The sequence below is a fragment of the Ictidomys tridecemlineatus genome, chromosome 8 (assembly GCF_052094955.1).
Source record: "Ictidomys tridecemlineatus isolate mIctTri1 chromosome 8, mIctTri1.hap1, whole genome shotgun sequence".
In the NCBI taxonomy this organism is placed as follows: domain Eukaryota; kingdom Metazoa; phylum Chordata; class Mammalia; order Rodentia; family Sciuridae; genus Ictidomys; species Ictidomys tridecemlineatus.
Genome location: NC_135484.1, coordinates 76292796 through 76310951, shown reverse-complemented (window position 1 = coordinate 76310951; position 18156 = coordinate 76292796). Strand labels below are relative to the sequence as shown.

The 18156-nt window shown below is 33.4% G+C and overlaps 2 protein-coding genes across 16 annotated transcripts in view; one reads left to right on the top strand and one right to left on the bottom strand.

The window, feature by feature from the left end:
• The window catches only part of Dop1a (DOP1 leucine zipper like protein A), a 105022-nt gene that overhangs the window by 77045 nt on the left and 9821 nt on the right, over positions 1-18156 (top strand). For 10 of the 11 annotated variants that reach the window (XM_078019671.1, XM_078019668.1, XM_078019672.1 and 7 more), the window contains 11 exons: positions 597-722; positions 6219-6353; positions 7100-7155; positions 8318-8422; positions 13432-13498; positions 13748-13892; positions 14065-14144; positions 14820-14929; positions 15196-15345; positions 15486-15547; positions 16863-17015. In XM_078019671.1, the coding sequence (XP_077875797.1) occupies positions 597-722; positions 6219-6353; positions 7100-7155; positions 8318-8422; positions 13432-13498; positions 13748-13892; positions 14065-14144; positions 14820-14929; positions 15196-15345; positions 15486-15547; positions 16863-17015 (1189 nt within the window). Of the gene's footprint in view, positions 1-596; positions 723-6218; positions 6354-7099; positions 7156-8317; positions 8423-13431; positions 13499-13747; positions 13893-14064; positions 14145-14819; positions 14930-15195; positions 15401-15485; positions 15548-16862; positions 17016-18156 lie in introns of those variants that run through there. The other variant, XM_078019676.1, reaches the window with a different exon arrangement.
• Positions 15040-18156, bottom strand: part of Pgm3 (phosphoglucomutase 3) — a 36156-nt gene continuing 33039 nt past the window's right edge. For all 5 annotated transcript variants that reach the window (XM_078019678.1, XM_040283008.2, XM_021726057.3 and 2 more), the window contains one exon: positions 15040-15435. In XM_078019678.1, coding sequence (XP_077875804.1) covers positions 15410-15435 — 26 coding nt within the window. In that variant the 3' untranslated portion in view covers positions 15040-15409. The remainder of the gene's footprint in view (positions 15436-18156) is intronic.

Genomic DNA, 18156 nt, shown 5'->3' with positions numbered 1-18156 from the left:
GCTGAGGATGTGGCTCAAGCGGTAGCGCGCTCGCCTGGTATGCGTGCGACCCGGGTTCGATCCTCAGCACCACATACCAACAAAGATGTTGTGTCCGCCGAGAACTAAAAAATAAATATTAAAAATTCTCTCTCTCTCTCTCTCTCTCCTCTCTCAAAAAAAAAAAAAAAAGAACTGGAGAAAGTAGAAGGATGCAAACCATGGGAACATTTCATCTAGGAACTGATGTTTAGATTAAACTGTACTTTTTATGTTTTATTTCACTTGAATATAAAGCACAGAGTGTTTTATAATTATAAAATGTCCCAGGTTTAAAAAATACCCTAATCAAACAATAATTTGATTTCACATTTTTATTTTTCTAGGATCTCATCACAGTGGTTTCATTATGCATTTGGCCAATTGTAGTTCCATTTTACATAGTTTGTTTTCTTATAGAATGAAAATATTAATGATTATAATTCTTAACATAAAAGTTTCTTTGCTGGTAGTTGGGGAATATGTAAGTATTGAATAATATTCAGGAAAGACTAAATGTTCAATCAAGTTATTAATGTTTTCATTTTTTCACTTGTCATTTACTTAAACTGCTTTAGAACTTGAGACAGCAGATCCTTGAATTATTGGGCCCCATTTCAATGAATCATGGAGTTCACTTCATGGCTGCTGTTGCATTCGTATGGAATGAAAGAAGACAGAACAAAACCACTACCCGAACCAAGGTTTGTATTTAACCATTTAGTGCTTTTTTGTTTTTTTCACTTGGTAAATACATACTAATTTCTTTCATTTAGCAAGTACATAATGACTTTCAATTCTTCATGGGCTATAATGGAACTGAGATGGGATAGAAAAGCAAACTTTCATCTCCAGGTTTTGATAATAACTTGTTGCCTAAATTTTTAAAATATGTATTTATTAAAATTTAAGTATGAAAAATATAATTTTATAGGCGGGGGCATAGTTTAGTGGTAGAGCACTTGCATGAGGCCCAGGGTTACATCCCCAGGACCCCCATCAAAAGTAATGTTTATGTAAAAAAAGGTAAAGAAAAATTAGTATAATATTAAGATTGTCATTGTATTTTAAATAGAAATGGTAATATGATATAGTATCTATAAAATGCTAGTCATTTAGGGTATAATATAAGAATATGGAGAAAGCTTAATATTTCTAAATGTAATTCATATGTTGGTTTTGACTCAATTGTTTGGGTGAAAATTTTGTTACTTTATAAATTTTAAATCTCAGAGTATTCTAGATTGGAAATAAATCATAACAAATTAGAATAACAATACTATTAAATAATTTACATGCGTATGAAATATGTGATTTGGGCACCTAAAATTTTCTTTCTCATTACATACTGTTGCCATTTCTAACGTAATAAAAATAAATAATTCTGCCAAATTACATTATTTTGCATGTGAAGTTTTTGTAGTAGATATCACATTGAATAGTATTGAAACTCTAGATTATTTTAAAATAGGCAAAGACTTTCCCAAAAAAAACTCTTTTTGAGTTGTAACATAATAGAAAAAGCTGATATTCAACTGCTAACTTGCAAGAAGTTAAGTGATTTCTACTATAAAACTGTCTTGAAGTATAAGTATCAGATACTTTTAAAGCCAGAAAGCTGGTATAGGGCTGAAAGTTCATGTAAGGATCCATTAGATGCCTTCTAGATCACTTTTCCTCAACCAAAGCAACTATTTCCTTCTCCTACTCAACCCCAGTAGGAGATGAGAGTCATGTTCACCCTGTGAAGAGTATGTCAGGAGAGTTTTTGCACCCAAGGGCATGAAGTTCACACAGGTAGAATTTAATAAATGTCAAGCTGAAACCAGGAAAATTCAGGAAAGTCTCCATACAAGTTGAATATTCCTATCTGAAATGCTTGAGTTTAGAGTTTTCTGATTTCAGATATTTATTGAACATCCCTAACCTAAAAATCTAAAATACTCCAAAATCTGAAACTTTTTGAATACTGTTATGGTTTGGATATGAGGTGTTCCCCCCAAAACTCCTGTGATAATGCATGTTCAGATGTAATGATTGGATTATGAGAGCTGTAGACTAATCTGTTCATCCTAGATTGATGGATTGACTGGGTGGTAAATGTAGGTAGGTGGGGTATGGCTGAAAAAGATTGAACACCATGAGGTATGCCCTGAAAGAAGGTTCTTCCTGTTGCCCCTTCACTTCACTCCTTCTCCTTCCTTACTGCCATGAGGGGAGCAGCTTTTCTTTACTGCAACCTTCTTTCATGATATGCTGCCTAAACTTGAGTACACAGCAGTGGAGTCAACCATCTATGGACTGAGACCTCTGAAATAATGAGCCTCAAATAAATTTTTCCTCTTCTAAGTTGTGTTCTCAGGTATTTTGGTCACAGCAATGCAAAAACTGAGTAAAGCAAGCACCAACGTGATACTCAACAAGTTTTAGATTTCAGAGCATTTCAGATTTCATATTTTTAAATTAGGAATACTCAATCTATAATGAAAAAATGGAAATTAGCCTCCCTCCAGTGAGTTGCCAGGAAACCATATAGTCTCCAGGTAGGAGATTTGAGATTTGAATGAGGCTAACTCTCTGGGAAAATGACCTGACCTTAGTCCCCTAACAAAAATATTGGCTATCACCACACAGGGAAGCATACCAGTCCTTAGTCTCACACATGAATACACAGTAATTTCGTCACTTTTTGTTTTTGAAAGGTAATATTAACATAGTGCTTAAGTGTCTAAACTTTGAAACTAGATCCTTAGATTCCAAATTTAGACTTCTCCACTTAACTACCTAAATGACAGAAATAATATTTCTTACAGTGATATAAATTAAAAGAAATATTAAAAAAGAGAGAAAGAAGGTGAAAAAGGGAGACTCACTTATAGAAATGTCTAGCACTGAATAAGCACTCTGTATGTATTAGTGTATTAGTATAAGAATCATTTTTAAACATGAATAGAGAACCAAGGATTACTAGTCATGAATCTAATGTGATAAAGATCCCAAAAATTTGATTTTAGAAAGTTTGGCAGATAGGAAAATTATCTCACTCACAATTGACTAAAACAAACAGAAAAAAAAGATGTGAAAGAACTCTACAATGAAAACTACAGAATTCTAAAAGAAGAAATTGAAAATGGAAAGATCTCTCATGTTCATACATAGGCAGAATTAATATTGTCAAAATGGCCATACTACCAAAAGTGCTAAACAGATTTAATGCAATTCCTATTAAAATTTCAACAGCATTATACATAGAATGAATATATGAAATTCATCTGGAAAAATAAGGGACCCAGAGTAGATAGCCAAAGCAATCCTTAGTGAGAAAAGCAAAGCAGGAAGCATCATAATACCAGACCTTAAATTATACTATAGAGCTATAGTAACAAAAACAGCATGGTATTGGCACCAAAACAGACATGAAGACCAATGGAACAGAATAGATGACACAGAGAAAAACCCACATATGTACAATTATTTCATATTTTATATTTCAAATAAAGAACTCAAAAAACTTAACACCAAGAAAACAAATAACTCAGTCATAAGTGGGCAAAGGAACTAAACAGACACTTCACAGAAGAAGAAATATGAATGGTCAACAAATGTATGAAAAAAGTAGCAATAAGAGAAATGCAAATATCTGTAGCAATAAGAGAAATGCAAATTAAAACTACACTGAGATTTCATGTCACCCTGGTCAGAATAGCAATTATCAAGAATGTAAGTAACAAATATTGGTGAAAAAATGGGAAAGGGCTACACTTATATACTCCTAGAGGGACTGGAAATTGGTACAACTGCTATAGAAAGCAGTGTGGAGATTCCTCAAAAAACAAGGAATGGAATCACCATTTGACCCGATTATACCACTCCTTGGTATGTATCCAAAGGATTTAAAATCATCATACTACAGTGGTATAGCCACATCAGTGTATATAGCAGCTCAATTCATGATAGCTAAACTATGGAAACCAAATTAGGTGCCCTTCAACAGATGAATGGATAAGGAAAATGTGGATGTCTACATAATGAAATATTACTCAGCCATAAAAAACAATGACTTTATGACTTTACTGGTAAACAGATGGATCTGGAGACTATCATGCTAAGTGAAATAAGCCAATCCCCAAACCCAAAGGTCAGATGTTCTCACTGATATGTAGGTGCTAACATGCAACAAGAGGGGAAAGGAAGAATAGAAGTTCACTGGATTTGACAAAGGGGAATTAAGGGAAGGGAAGAGTATAGGAATGAAAGCCAATGGAATGAATCTGACACAACTTTCCTATGTACATATGTGAATACACCACAATGAATCTCTACATGATGTACAACCACAAGACTGGGATCCTAATTAGAATAAGATATATTCCATGTTTGTACAAATATGTAAAAATATACTGTCATATATATCTAAAAAAAACAAAAAATAAATAAAAAGTCAAGTAATACAGATAATGTAAGAAAAAAAGTAAAATGTCCATCAATGGATAAGGTCCTATTGCATCCATTAAGTAGGATGAGGAAGTTATAAAAATTAAAAAAAAATTTTCTTGGATGTTCTTTGCATAGCAAAAAAAAAAGCAAAATCAGTAGAAAGTTTGGAATAGGAAGTGGTAAAATATTAAGTAGATAACTATCAGAAGTGAAATATAACCAGGTGTGGTGGCGTATGCCTACTGTAATCCAGAAGCTTGGGAGATTGAGGCAGGAGGATCACAAGTGAAAAGCCAGCCACAGCAACTTAATGAGGAGCAACTTAGCAAGACACTGTCTCAAAATTCAAAAATTCAAAAAACAGGCTGGGGATGTTGTTACTCAGTAGTTAAGCATCCCTGGGTTCAATTCCTGATCCAAAAAAAAAAGGTAAAGAAAATAAAGAAGTAGAATATATGCATAAAGATAAGGAAAATAGAATAAAACAGATAATTAGGGAGTTATACTGGAGATTCACTCTTTTTGCAGAAATATAGAACAAAAAAATGAGAGGAGAAAAATATTGAATTCTACAAGAAAATCCTCACAAATGAAGGAAACAAATTTTCAGATTATGTCTAGCACTGTGAAAAGATACCATACAAAAGTTAACATTTGATTTCAGAACACTGGGGAATGAAGACGAGACCCTAAAATCTTCTACTAAGCAAAAAAATACTGGTCTTATCAAATAATAAGACTTGTCAACAGAACACTGGGAATTTTGATGGGAACATAATCTGAACCTATAATTCTACAGCCAGACAATAACACTAATGGCATTTTCAGCCATGCAGTATCTCCAAAAGAAAAAAAAAATCAATAAAGTCACTGTTTCTCAACTACTGGAAGATGCAGCTCCAACAAAGTTATTCCAAATAAAACAAGAAGTAAGAAGACAGGGATCAAAAAAAATAGGGGTTCCAACACAGAAGAACAAGGGTACCTTCCAGGATGATAGTGACAGGACAAATATCAACATGACACTGTGTAGCAAGCCTAGAGAGTACCAATTCAGGGTAGAACAGAAAGATGTCTAACAGAAATGTCTCAAGGAGGAAAAAAATAGAAGAGGATGAGGAAAAGGTATAAGATTGGAGTACTTGAAAATATAATTAGAGGGGATTTACAGTTGTTGGAGCATCTAGGGATGTATTTTGATAGGTTTAGAAAAAAATGAAGTAAACAAAAAAGCAGTTTGTTAACTCTAAAAAACAAAATATTGTTCAAAAGAAGAAATACAAAGATACCATAATATATAGCACTACTGCAGATAGTCATATGAACATTAGATATTGATCTAAATAAAAACAGCATAAATATGTTGAAAGAATAGGAATAAAAGTATAAGAGAGCTAAATTTTGGTCTTCCAAATTAAGAAATCTAGACAATGTGTAAATTTTTAAAAATATGAAATAGGAAAAAATGCCAGTATGTGTTATTTAGAAATAATAGAAAAGAACTAAAAAATGGATCATGGTTGCTTTGGGGTATGAGAAGGATAGGTCAAGGCACTGCTGTTTTTTCTAATCTTATTGTCCTCTTTGATTTTGATTTTTTGAAATGATGTATATGTATTATATAGATTAATAAAATAAATTTTACCTATGTTACCCAAGGGACTTCTTTATGTTAAAAAGAGGCTATAAATTCTTTTCTTAATTCTGTGACTATAGAACTGTTTGCACACATACATCAATAAATACAGTAATATATTATCCAGGTCATTCCTGCAGCCAGTGACGAACAGCTTTTACTAGTGGAACTCGTTCGCTCAATCAGTGTGATGAGAGCAGAAACTGTTATCCAGACTGTGAAAGAAGTTTTAAAGCAACCTCCAGCCATAGCCAAGGACAAAGTAAGAAACCTTTTCTTTGCTTTTATTCATAATTCATTCTCAGAAGTGATGCTGATAGGTAAGAGCTACATTTTAAACTGTTAATAATTATCCCAAATTTGCTAGGCACAGTGGCGCATACCTGTAATCCCAGCAACTCTAGAGACTGAGGCAGGAAGATTGGTACTTCAAAGCCAGCCTCAACAGATTAGCAAGTCACTTAGCAACTCAGTGAGACCCTCTCTCTAAATAAAATATAAAAAGGGGCTGGGGATGTTGCCTAGTGGTTAAGCGCCTCTGGGTTCAATCCCCAGTACAAAAAAAAAAAAAAATTAGCCCAAATTTGACCAACTATACTAATTTAACAGATATGAATAGTAGACAAGTATACATTTGGTTACATATCTCAACCTAATCCTGATAACACCAAAACACCAAGCTTAAGCTACTTAAAATAAAAATAGTTCTGATACATACAGAGTAATCATTTAAAAGTGACTGGTAGAGTGTCAATTCTTGATATGTGGGAGGAAAACTTGAGAATCTTTCCATTCCTTCCATTTATTTTCAACTTTTTAAATAGCTCTTGTATTATGAATTTTCTCTATAAAATAAAAGAGCATTGCATGTTTTTATGATAAACTTGCATTTGATTTTGCGTTCTTTAATTTTTTATTAAAAACTGACAGATACAGAGTAGTTAACAACAATGAAAAAGCAAAGGCAACATTTTTCTTCTCTATAAAATTGATTTCTTTTGTTTATAGAAACATCTTTCTTTGGAAGTCTGCATGCTTCAGTTTTTCTATGCTTATATTCAAAGGTAAGATTACTGATGTGGATCTTTCCTTAAGGATGTATAAAGGTTAGGAAATATAAGAGGAAAGTTACCTGAATTCATTCTTTCTTTCTAGTTCTTTTTCTTTTTGTTTTTGTTTTCCCCAAAACTAAAAGAACAAATGCCTAAAACAGTAACATTGAATTTGAATATATTAATAGATATTATGGGTATCCTAATGACCCATCCATGGAAATCCTAAAGTCAAAAGACCTAAAGGTATTGAAGAAAACTAAATGTTAAAACACTAAATAGTAAGAAAATCATTTAAATATCAGTGAAAAGCTGAAGCTACTCTTGAAATCATGCTTATTTCCATTGAATTGATTATTACTTTGATGTAGGTAAACATGTAGCAATTCAATCTGGTTTTTAAAGTTTTTATTTTAGGAATAACATGAAATATCTTCTTGTTTGATGTCCCATTTTGCATTTACCTGCCCCCTGAATAGAAGAAGTTAGTGGATCTGAGTTTTGATAAAATTCTTACTTAGGAGCTTGAATCTTAACCTCCCTCTTTGGGTAATTACATTTTAATAATCAAATTCATAGTCCACTTGTGATTCATTTCTAATATTTATAAAGTTAAGTTATTTAGAGTTTTTAAATTGATTGTGACTTAGAGCAAGGACTTTCTGGAATATGAGTTTAGATAATGGAAAGGTGTTAATGTTAGAGCTAGGATGAAACAAAAATCATCTTAGTTACTTTACAGGTGAGAGACTGGTGTTCAAGATAGATTGACAGCCTTCCTTAACATGAGGTGGTGATTTATAGGTGAAGGAGAAAGACCTAACATAAGAGGAAAGTCTATCAGGGTAGGGAGTAGTTGACTCTAATGTCAGTAATTAAACTGAAATTTATTGCAGTTGTATTTTACTTTTGAGAGTTCATGTGAAAAGAAATTTGTATAGCCAAATGTATATATTAAGAATCACACTAAGTATTCCAGATGTGCTCAGTTTTCTTTTTAGATATTATTAGTAGAAAATGTGATGCTTTTAGGAATTTTGATTTATCCTAATCTATAAGGATTTAGAATGTTTCCAAGACACTAGTAGAAAAATATGTTAGACTGCAGGAAGATATAAAGGAAATTAAAATTTACTGTGGCTTTTTATATATATAAACTACATTTATCTTGCAGAATTCCAGTGCCCAATTTAGTGGATAGCTGGGCATCACTGCTGATACTTCTAAAAGACTCTATACAACTGAGTCTTCCAGCACCAGGGCAGTTTCTTATACTTGGGTAAGTAATTTAACTTAAAAAATATTTTTGAAGGACTGGAGATATAGTAGAATGTATTATTTTGAATAAAAGTATAATGCTTATTTTCCTCATGATTGAATAACAGATGTTTTAGTATCTCTACCTACTGCAGAACTAGATGTATAAGCCTGTAAAAAAGGAGATGAGGGGAGGGAACAATGTGTGTTTACACATACACAAACTATGAATGCACTAACATAAAATTTTACAACAGCACTTGGAGGGAATGTGGGAATGGAAAGAAGAGAGGTAAGTGGCGTGGCTGAATGGGAAGTTCAGAGAATGAGCATTTGAGCTGGAAGATGATCATAAACATTCATTAGAAACTCATTTTCTCTGTGTGTCTTGGAGTTTACTGATCTCTATTATTAATTTGTATGATTGTTGGATAAATGCCAGTTATCCTTACTTAATAGCAAGCATCATCATGTCAGGAACAGTGTATTTTTTGCTCAGAATAATGATTCTTACTTCATAATAGGTCTCTAATAAATATTTGCTTAGTACATAGATGTGGTAAGAGCAGAAAGCCTTTATGTAGACAGGAGGAGAAGGGTATACTGTAGCAAGCAATATACAGGCAATGAAGTAGTGGAACTTTAGTGTGGGTCACAAAGGAGATGGGAGCCAGATGGGGAATGACCTTGAATTTTATTTTAAGTAATTTGGTCTTAGGTAGGGGATGGATTGATTGCAGGTTTGAGGAGGAGCATGACTCTGGCAAGTTACTAAGCAGGATTATATTACAGGGCGGGAAGACAGGGCTAGCAATTATTTTTCAAGTGAGAGGTGAGGAGGGTGTGAACTATTGACAATGAGATTCAAGAACAAGACAAATAAGGAAAAGAGGCCAGCAATGGAGATAGAATAGGAAATACCAGAAAATTAGAAGAAATCCAGGTTTATTCAGTGTTTCAAGAACAAAAGTAGATTAAAAGGAACCTTCAGAAAGGTAAGAAAGATTTGTGAGTGATGTTTTCATGATTTGGAGAGATATTGTGATTTAGAAGAGAGAAATTTGGTGAAGTAGTAAGAACAAATGTTAACAGCAAAGGATTAGAGTGAAAATGGATTATTCTTGAAGCTGTTTAATGAAAAGAGATAAATGAGAGTGTTGCAGAACACGTGGTTTAGAAGTTGCCCTTTTATGTTAAGGAAAGGCTGCAGATGTTGAGTAGCTACCAGGAAAGATGCTGTCAGCTCCCAGCCAGGCACAGTGGCATGCATCTGTAATCCCAGCAGCTCAAGGGCCTATGACAGGATCACAAGTTTAAAGCTAGCCTCAGCAAAAGCAAGGTGCTAAGCATTTCAGTGAGACCCTGTCTCTAAATAAAAAACAAAATGGGGCTGGGAATGGGGCTTAATGGTCCAGTGTCCCTGAGTTCAATCCCCAGTACCAGCCTTGCCCACCAAAATAGAACTCATCAGCTCCTTTACCTATTAGCTATGAGACTTTGGGAATGTTGCTTAACATCTCTCTCATGATACTGACACATAACAACCTATAATCCTAGCAACTTGGGATTCTGTCGCAGAAGGATCTCAAGTTTGAGGCCAGCCTAAACACTTAGAAAGACACTGTCTAAAAAATAAAAAATAATAATAATAAAAGGCTGGGGATATAACTGTAGATCACCCCTGGGTTCAATCCCCAGTACTTCAAAAAGCAAAAATATAAAATGGGGATGATAGTAGTGCCTACTCTCTTAAAGTTGTTACAAGGATTAAATGAGTTAATATTTGTTAAATTCTTAGAACACTGTGTGGCCATTAACAGATGTTACCTAAGTGGAGAGTGCTAGCATATTTTAAAAAGAAGAGGTCTCATTGATAGTACCAGATTTCAGAGACAGCTGGAAGGGGATAAAGAATTGAAAATGACAGTTTTAAGAGTGAGGAAGTAGGGTGCTTTTCTTTAAAGCTTTACTACTCAGAATTTGGTCCTGTGATGACCAGCATTGGAATCAACTGCAGTTTACCAGATGGCATCTTGATAGAAATGTATAATCTCAGGCTCCATTTCAGACTGACCTGAATCCGAATTGCATTTGAACAAGATCACCAAGTGCTTGTACACACACCAAGTTTGAAAAGGACTGTTAAAGACATAAGGGAGATGAGAGTATAGAGTAACCTTTCTCTCAACATTTTTACATTACCTTAATGATGTTATTAATAATAGCCCATAATAGCCAGCATGGTACCACACTGAATGGCTATAAAATCAACCAAATATAAAGAAAGAACTTTTAGTCAACTTCTATAGCTGTTACAATTTTGCTTGTTGATTGCAATTACATATTCATAGACTTAGCTTCTACCCTTATTGGTTTTTTTTTTACATTTTTTTAAATTGTTGTAGATAGACACAATGCCTTTGTTTAATTACTTATTTTTATGTGGTGCTGAGGATTGAACCCAGTGCCTTACATATGCTAGCCAAGCACTCTACTGAGCTATAACCCCAGCCCTGCTTATTGTCTTAAGGACTAATAATTTTAGTTTGGCAACCAATGGCCTATGAAATGAAGAGGAGGGAAGGATTCAGTAAGATGACCTTGAGTGTTCTGGTAAATATGGGAAGAGTCTTCCACCAGTAAACAGAGAAAACATGATAGGAAGATGGGGAGAGCTTAGGGAGAACAGATTATCATGCCATAGCTGAGTTAATACTCAGGGTCCAGTCCAGGCATGGTAAACTTGAGATCCTGCTTAAAAAATCAGTGATCATGATGATCCTTAGATCCTTATGCTACCAATTTTGAAAATTATCTAAATCAAAACCTGAAGAAGTTTTAGACACTAACAGTGTAATGAAAAGAGCAGTAGACAAAATGTCCGAAATTGCTGGGTCAAAGGTTGTTTAGATACCTAATGTGTATGATTTTTAAGGATGAGAAATAAATGTAGACACTTGAATCGGGCAACATTCTCATAAAGATTTCTGATTTTCTAGTCTCAACCCTCCTCTCTATGACCTTCGGTACATTAGTAAACTTCTCCCAAACTATTTTCCCATCCATCAGGCAAGAAACTATATGCTTATCTAACTTGGAGTTGTAAGGCTCATAAAGGGAATATATCTATAGTTCTCTGAATCAACACCAGATAACTCTTCTGGTTAATTTCATTAAAAAATTAAGACCATCTATTGTGATTTATAACTTTTCCCCTACAAGATTTTTTTGTTTCCTTATCTACCTTTTCTTCCTTTCTTAGATAATGAAGGACCCTATCTCCTTTGTGTACTCAAACTGAACATTAAAGAGTTGAACATTTTTATTCATACTAGAAACCTAATTCCCTTTTTATAATTTCTGGTGGCTTTGCTTTTTTTTTTCTCCCAACCATTCTACTGATCCTCTAAAATTCACTAACTACAAAATAGAAATTGTTGTAAAGGTTGCTCTTTAAATGTTAGTTTGGAAATAATTATGCATATAATTTATCTTTTAAAAAATCAAGTCAGCAAATATTGAGTAAAATCTTCTCAAACAACGGAAATTTTTTTCTTCATGAAGGATTGTTAATCTGTTTTTATACATGGCAATATACTATTATTATGTTACAATTTTAAGGTTGGAGAGCTTTTGTTTTTGCTTACACATATAGAAAAACATATAAATAGTATACAATTCCAAAAGTACAAAGTATGTAAAAAGTGAGCATATCAATTGTATAATCACAAACTCAGATTAAGAAACAAAACAGTTGTAGATTTTGTGTCAAAGGAACTGCTGAGCTAGAGCCAGTCTAGCCACATCAATGTTTATAGCAGCACAATTCATAATAGCTAGACTGTGGAACCAACCTAGATGCCCTTCAATAGATGAATGGATAAAAAAAAAATGTAGCATTTATACACAATGGAATATTATGCAGCACTAAAAAAACAACAAGATCATGGCATTTGCAGGGAAATGGATGGCATTAGAGCAGATTATGCTAAGTGAAGTTAGCCAATCCCAAAAACACAAATGCTGAATGTCTTCTCTGATATAAGGGGGGTGACTCAAAATAGAGTAGGGAGGAAGAGCATGAGAAGAAGATTACCACTAAATAGGGAAGAGAGGTGGGAGGGAATGGGAGGGAGAAGGGGAATTGCACGGAAGATGGAAAGAGACCCTCATCATTATACAAAATACATGTATGATGATGTGAGGGGGAAGAAAAAAAGAGAGAAATGTGTCACATTAGATTGGGTAGAGAGAGGTGATGGGAGGGAGGGGAGGGAAAGGGGGATAGGAAGGGCAGCAGAATAACATAGACACTAGAATTGCTGTATGTATATACGTGGCTGTATAACCAATGTGATTCTGCAACCTATACACTTGGAAAAATGAGAATTCCTATCCCATTTTATTCAAATGTATGATATGTCAAGATCATTGTATTGTCATGAGCAACTAATAAAAAAAATTTCCATGAAAAAAAAGAAACAAAACAGTGTCCTTCTGAACTACTAGTGTTCTTTAATCTCACCAAAGATAACCACTATTCTAACAACTCAGATGGATTTTGCCTTATTTTCAAATTATAGGTATATATAAATATTTTTATCTTATATCTGGCATCTTTCATTCACTTATGTTTATGAGATTCATCCTTACAATTCATGTAGCTAAACTGATTGTGTTGCTCTTTAGTATCTCATTGTATTAATGTGCTACAGTTTGCCTCTTCTACTGATGCCAAACATATTTGCATTCCCTTTAGTTCTTTTGGCTCTTAGAAATAATGCTGCTGACACTATCATTGTATGTGTCTTTAAATGCATATATTCATTTTGATTGAGTCACAGAAAATGTATATGTATGTGTGTGTTTATATATGTATATATACATATATATGTGTATATATATAATATATAATATATATGAAATACTTCAAATGGTAAATGAGGCCACAAAGCCCCTTATTGAAAGAAATTAGATTGCATCATTTTCTTTAGACTAATACTTTTTATTTTGTTTTTATGGCCCTTTTAGAGTTCTGAATGAGTTTATTATGAAAAATCCCAGTTTGGAAAATAAAAAAGACCAAAGAGACCTTCAGGTATGGCATCCTGAATTCAGAGCTATTACTAAAAGTGTATTTCTCAATGCTATCAACTTGATAATGGAAGGATCTATAAGATAACTTGTGAGATTTCTTCCAATTCTAAATATTCTATAAAAACCATCAATGTTTATTGTAAAATATCTATTGTCAAAAAATAGGAAACTACAAAAGTTCACATACATACAATATCCATATGTATGTGTGCATGTCTACATATATAATTGTTTTTCTTGGTTTCCTTAGGATGTGACTCATAAAATAGTGGACGCTATTGGTGCAATTGCTGGTTCCTCTCTGGAACAAACAACATGGCTACGACGAAATCTGGAAGTTAAGCCTTCTCCCAAAATAATGGTGGATGGAACCAACTTGGAATCTGATGTTGAAGGTATTGCTCTCAGACTTTTAGGTTTATTATCTGTAAGTATATATTCACTAAGAAGTCATTTCAGTTATTACATAAGTACCATATACTAATACCATTTCTCATTATTAGCAAGTAGCCTTTTTCAGTGGAAAAATACTATCCAGTATGTTTACCTGTCTTTTCTCTTATTTAGATATGTTATCACCTGCAATGGAAACCTCGAACATAACTCCTTCTGTGTATAGTGTCCATGCATTGACTTTACTCTCTGAGGTAATCATTGTCAAGTTTTTTCATATGAAACAAACATTAATTCCATATTAACATATGAAACAAACATTAATTCCATATTAACAAGTAATCCTTATAGGAAAGTTTTTAATTTGAAATTTTATATTTGTAATTTTTAGCTTTGAACTTATAGAAATCACTGTATAAAGAGAAAAAATGTAAGATTTTGACCTTATCTATATTTGGATTATTTTACGCAACATTAGTGATATTGCTTCCCCTCCCTATGATATTGCTTTAGATGTTACTTCCTCTCCCCATGCACTATTTTTTTAAAGTGTCTTTTAAGAAAAGTACTTTCATGCTTTACTGTGGTGAGCAAATGTGGAGGTAGTATAATGATGTTTTCACTATTAAGCATTTTACTTGTCAGCAAACATTTTCATAAACATTCTTTCAAGATTCTTTGAACTCTTTTTTGTACTTACCCACCTCAGTTAGAAATAGCAAAATCTGTCCATATTTATATCCTATAGCTATAATGGAACCAAAAAGTCAGGTTATGGCAGAAACCACTAATATGAAAATGATTTAAGGAGATCTCATTTAGATTTTTCTAATTTTAAGGTGTTCTAGGTTTGTTTACAAACTGAAAACCAAGTTGCTTCTTGATGATGTTTCAGCTCATAGATTATTCCATTTCCTTATGTTTTATAGGTTTTGGCTCATCTTTTAGATATGGTTTTCTATAGTGATGAAAAGGAACGAGTTATTCCTTTACTTGTAAACATTATGCATTATGTTGTTCCCTACCTCCGAAATCACAGGTACTATTATTATTTTTATAAATAGAATCAAATTAATTCATAACCTTTAGAAACAAGTTCTGTTTCCTTACTGCCATTTTTGTAATTAACCACAAGATGACATTCTCACCTTTTATTATACAGTTAAAATTTTTATTAATGTATTTTTTCTTATGGTGCAATTTTGTGTCCTTATGTCATTATTGGCTTGGGTAAATGTGAGCAATTACATAATTTAATATGATTAAAATTAAAACAGAGATTAAGATAGTCTTTCTTTCTTATAGTGCACATAATGCACCTAGTTATCGAGCCTGTGTCCAACTGCTCAGCAGCCTTAGCGGGTATCAGTATACACGGAGAGCTTGGAAAAAAGAAGCCTTTGACCTCTTCATGGATCCCAGTTTTTTTCAGATGGATGCCTCTTGCGTTAATCAGTATGTCATACTCTTGCTTTCATTCAACGTGATAATGCATCTCACAGTATTTTGAAGTCAGTTACTATCCTTCAAAGTTAGAATGCTTTACTGATAACAAGAAGAACAAAATATTAATTACATATCATAATCTTTCACAGTTGGAGAGCAATTATGGATAATCTGATGACACATGATAAGACAACATTTAGAGATCTAATGAGTGAGTATTGTGAGGTGACAATGGAAGCAGTATCTTTACTGTCTGTATGTGATTCATTCTCATATTTACTTGCTGATTTCTGGAAACTAGCTCATTGTCAAGCTATATATAGTATCCTATGGAAATATAATATTAAAACTTAGAAAAACAGCTTACTTTTTGAGGCAACTAGTGACAGAAAAGGACTATGTCTAATTTGGTTTTAAATTGTAGATAGCATAGTACTTGGCACTTAACAGGCATTCAGTAAATGTTTAATGAATGAAAGTGTGGCAATTGATGAGATAGAGAAGGGCAGACAATTGATTCCAAACCTCTGAAACAGGTCACTCTAAATCTATAGGGCTCTGTTATCTCCTCTGAAGGAACAGAGAGGGGCCAAGATCAGAATCACCCTATACTCAGTCTTGACTGTTTTTATGCATTAGGGTTCTATTTTGTATTTCTTCTGAGGAAAAAAAGCTTTTTAGATTTTTAAAATATGAAAGTTATTAAAATAAACTTAAATAGCAGTGAGATTTTATGAGTCTAGAAGATTTTGTGTAAATTCTTTAGCCCAAGCTGTGGTTTTCTACTCTGGAAAAAGGGCACCATATTTTCTCCTCCCATCTTCATAGAATTGTTCTGAGTTTCAACTTCACCTATTCAACAAATATAAATTTATTAAACAAAAACAATGGGCCAGACATTATGCTAATCTTTTAACAAAACTTTAAAAATTATTTCAGCGAGTAAGAAATTGTGACAGAAATAAAATAGGGACCACGTATGATGGATTTTAAATTATAGCTAAAGAGCTCATATTTGTGAAACTAAAGAAATCAACCATGCAAAGGCCTAAAGACAGGATATTCCAAGCATAGCAAACAAAAATTGCAAAGGCCTTCGGATAGGAACAAACTCAGTAAATTCACATAACAATAAGCAAGACTTGGCTGCAGTAGAGTAAGTCAGGAGTAACTAAACATGAGGAAGAAGAGATAATTAAGCCAGGATAGGCCATGCTGGAAATTATTTTTTAAAGTAATGGAAAGGATTTAAGCAGGTGGCATAAAATTTAAAGGATTTGTAAAATGGTATTGTTAGTGATCTTTACCTTCAGAAACCCATAGTTCTAAATTTTCTTTTGTCTATGTATGATAATTTTTCCTACTTGATCTTGGGGCATGTGTATATTGGATCTGCCAGCTCTTCTGTGCCAGAGTGGTTCGAAGTCCTTTACCTCTCTTTAAATTAAATAAACAAATAATAATCATTTTTTCTCAGTTGACTAGATGTCTTGTTATAATCTCTCTCTTCTCTTCCTTTTCTGCAGCTCGTGTAGCTGTGGCTCAAAGCAGTTCACTTAACCTCTTTGCAAACAGAGATGTGGAGCTAGAACAGAGAGCCATGCTTCTCAAAAGACTTGCATTTGCAATTTTTAGCAGTGAAATTGACCAGTACCAGAAGTATCTTCCAGATATACAAGGTAAATAATCAAAACTCTTTATTTTCTCTACCTTCTGAACTATAGTTTGCTGTTATTGTTGTTCTTCCTTAGAAAATACTTTCTCTTGGGGCTGGGATTGTGACTCAGTGGTAGAGCACTTGCCTAGCACATGTGAGGCACTGTGTTCAATCCCCAGCACCACATAAAAAATAAACAAATAAAATAAAGGTATTGTGTCCATCTATATACTAAAAATATATTTAAAAAAGAAAATACTTTCTCTAAATTGTAACTTGAGGTGAAATGTACTAAGTTTAGGTTGACAGGGGAAATTATGTAATTGGAAATTCTTCTACTGAAATAAAAAATATTATTTCTAGTATCTAAAAACTACACTGCATTTGTAGGGCTTGCCTAAATGTGGTCCCAGTTTTATTGCTTGGATATTGATTGTTAGGAAATTTCATATTTCTTAGGAGTTAATGTTTGAATATAAGCTATGACTGACTAATCCACCTCAGGCAGACATGTTAGCATTTTTTTCATTGTGGACAACATCTCCTGCATCCTTAAGGAGGGCACGGAATGTAGGTAAAGCCAGTAAATGCAGCTAGAAGTAACATTTAGAGGTCTGTAATTTGAAGGCTGCATTGAGGGCTGTAAAAGGGCTTTGATAATCTTCATGAAATGACCTTCTGTATCAAAAAGGATAGCAATGCACTCATCGCCCCATGCCACCAAATAGCACCACAATGGGGATGAACTTAACCCATAGCAGAATTATTTGCTATCCAAATCAGTGTACTGTGCATCTTCCAGCCTCAGGAACTAACCTGATAGTTGTCATCTCCCTAGTGAAATTTATCTCTTCTCCTAGAAGATGAGTGATTCCTTTTTTCCTAACCCTTTATGCCTAATTTCACATGCACTCTGTTCTTTGATTTCCATTTTTAAGTAGTCTGCATCAGTGTTCACTCAGTGTGGTTCATGGACCAGTGCTACAGTCTCTTAGGATAAGAGGATAGATTTGTTCTATAATCAGAACAAAAGTTTTAAACCTAAAAGTTATTAGGTTCAATACATTCTGCTATTTTACAGAATGTATTGAACCTAATAATAAAATGATAGTATATTTTGTATATCTAGTTTTTATTTTTCTAGTTATTTTGTTATCATTTAT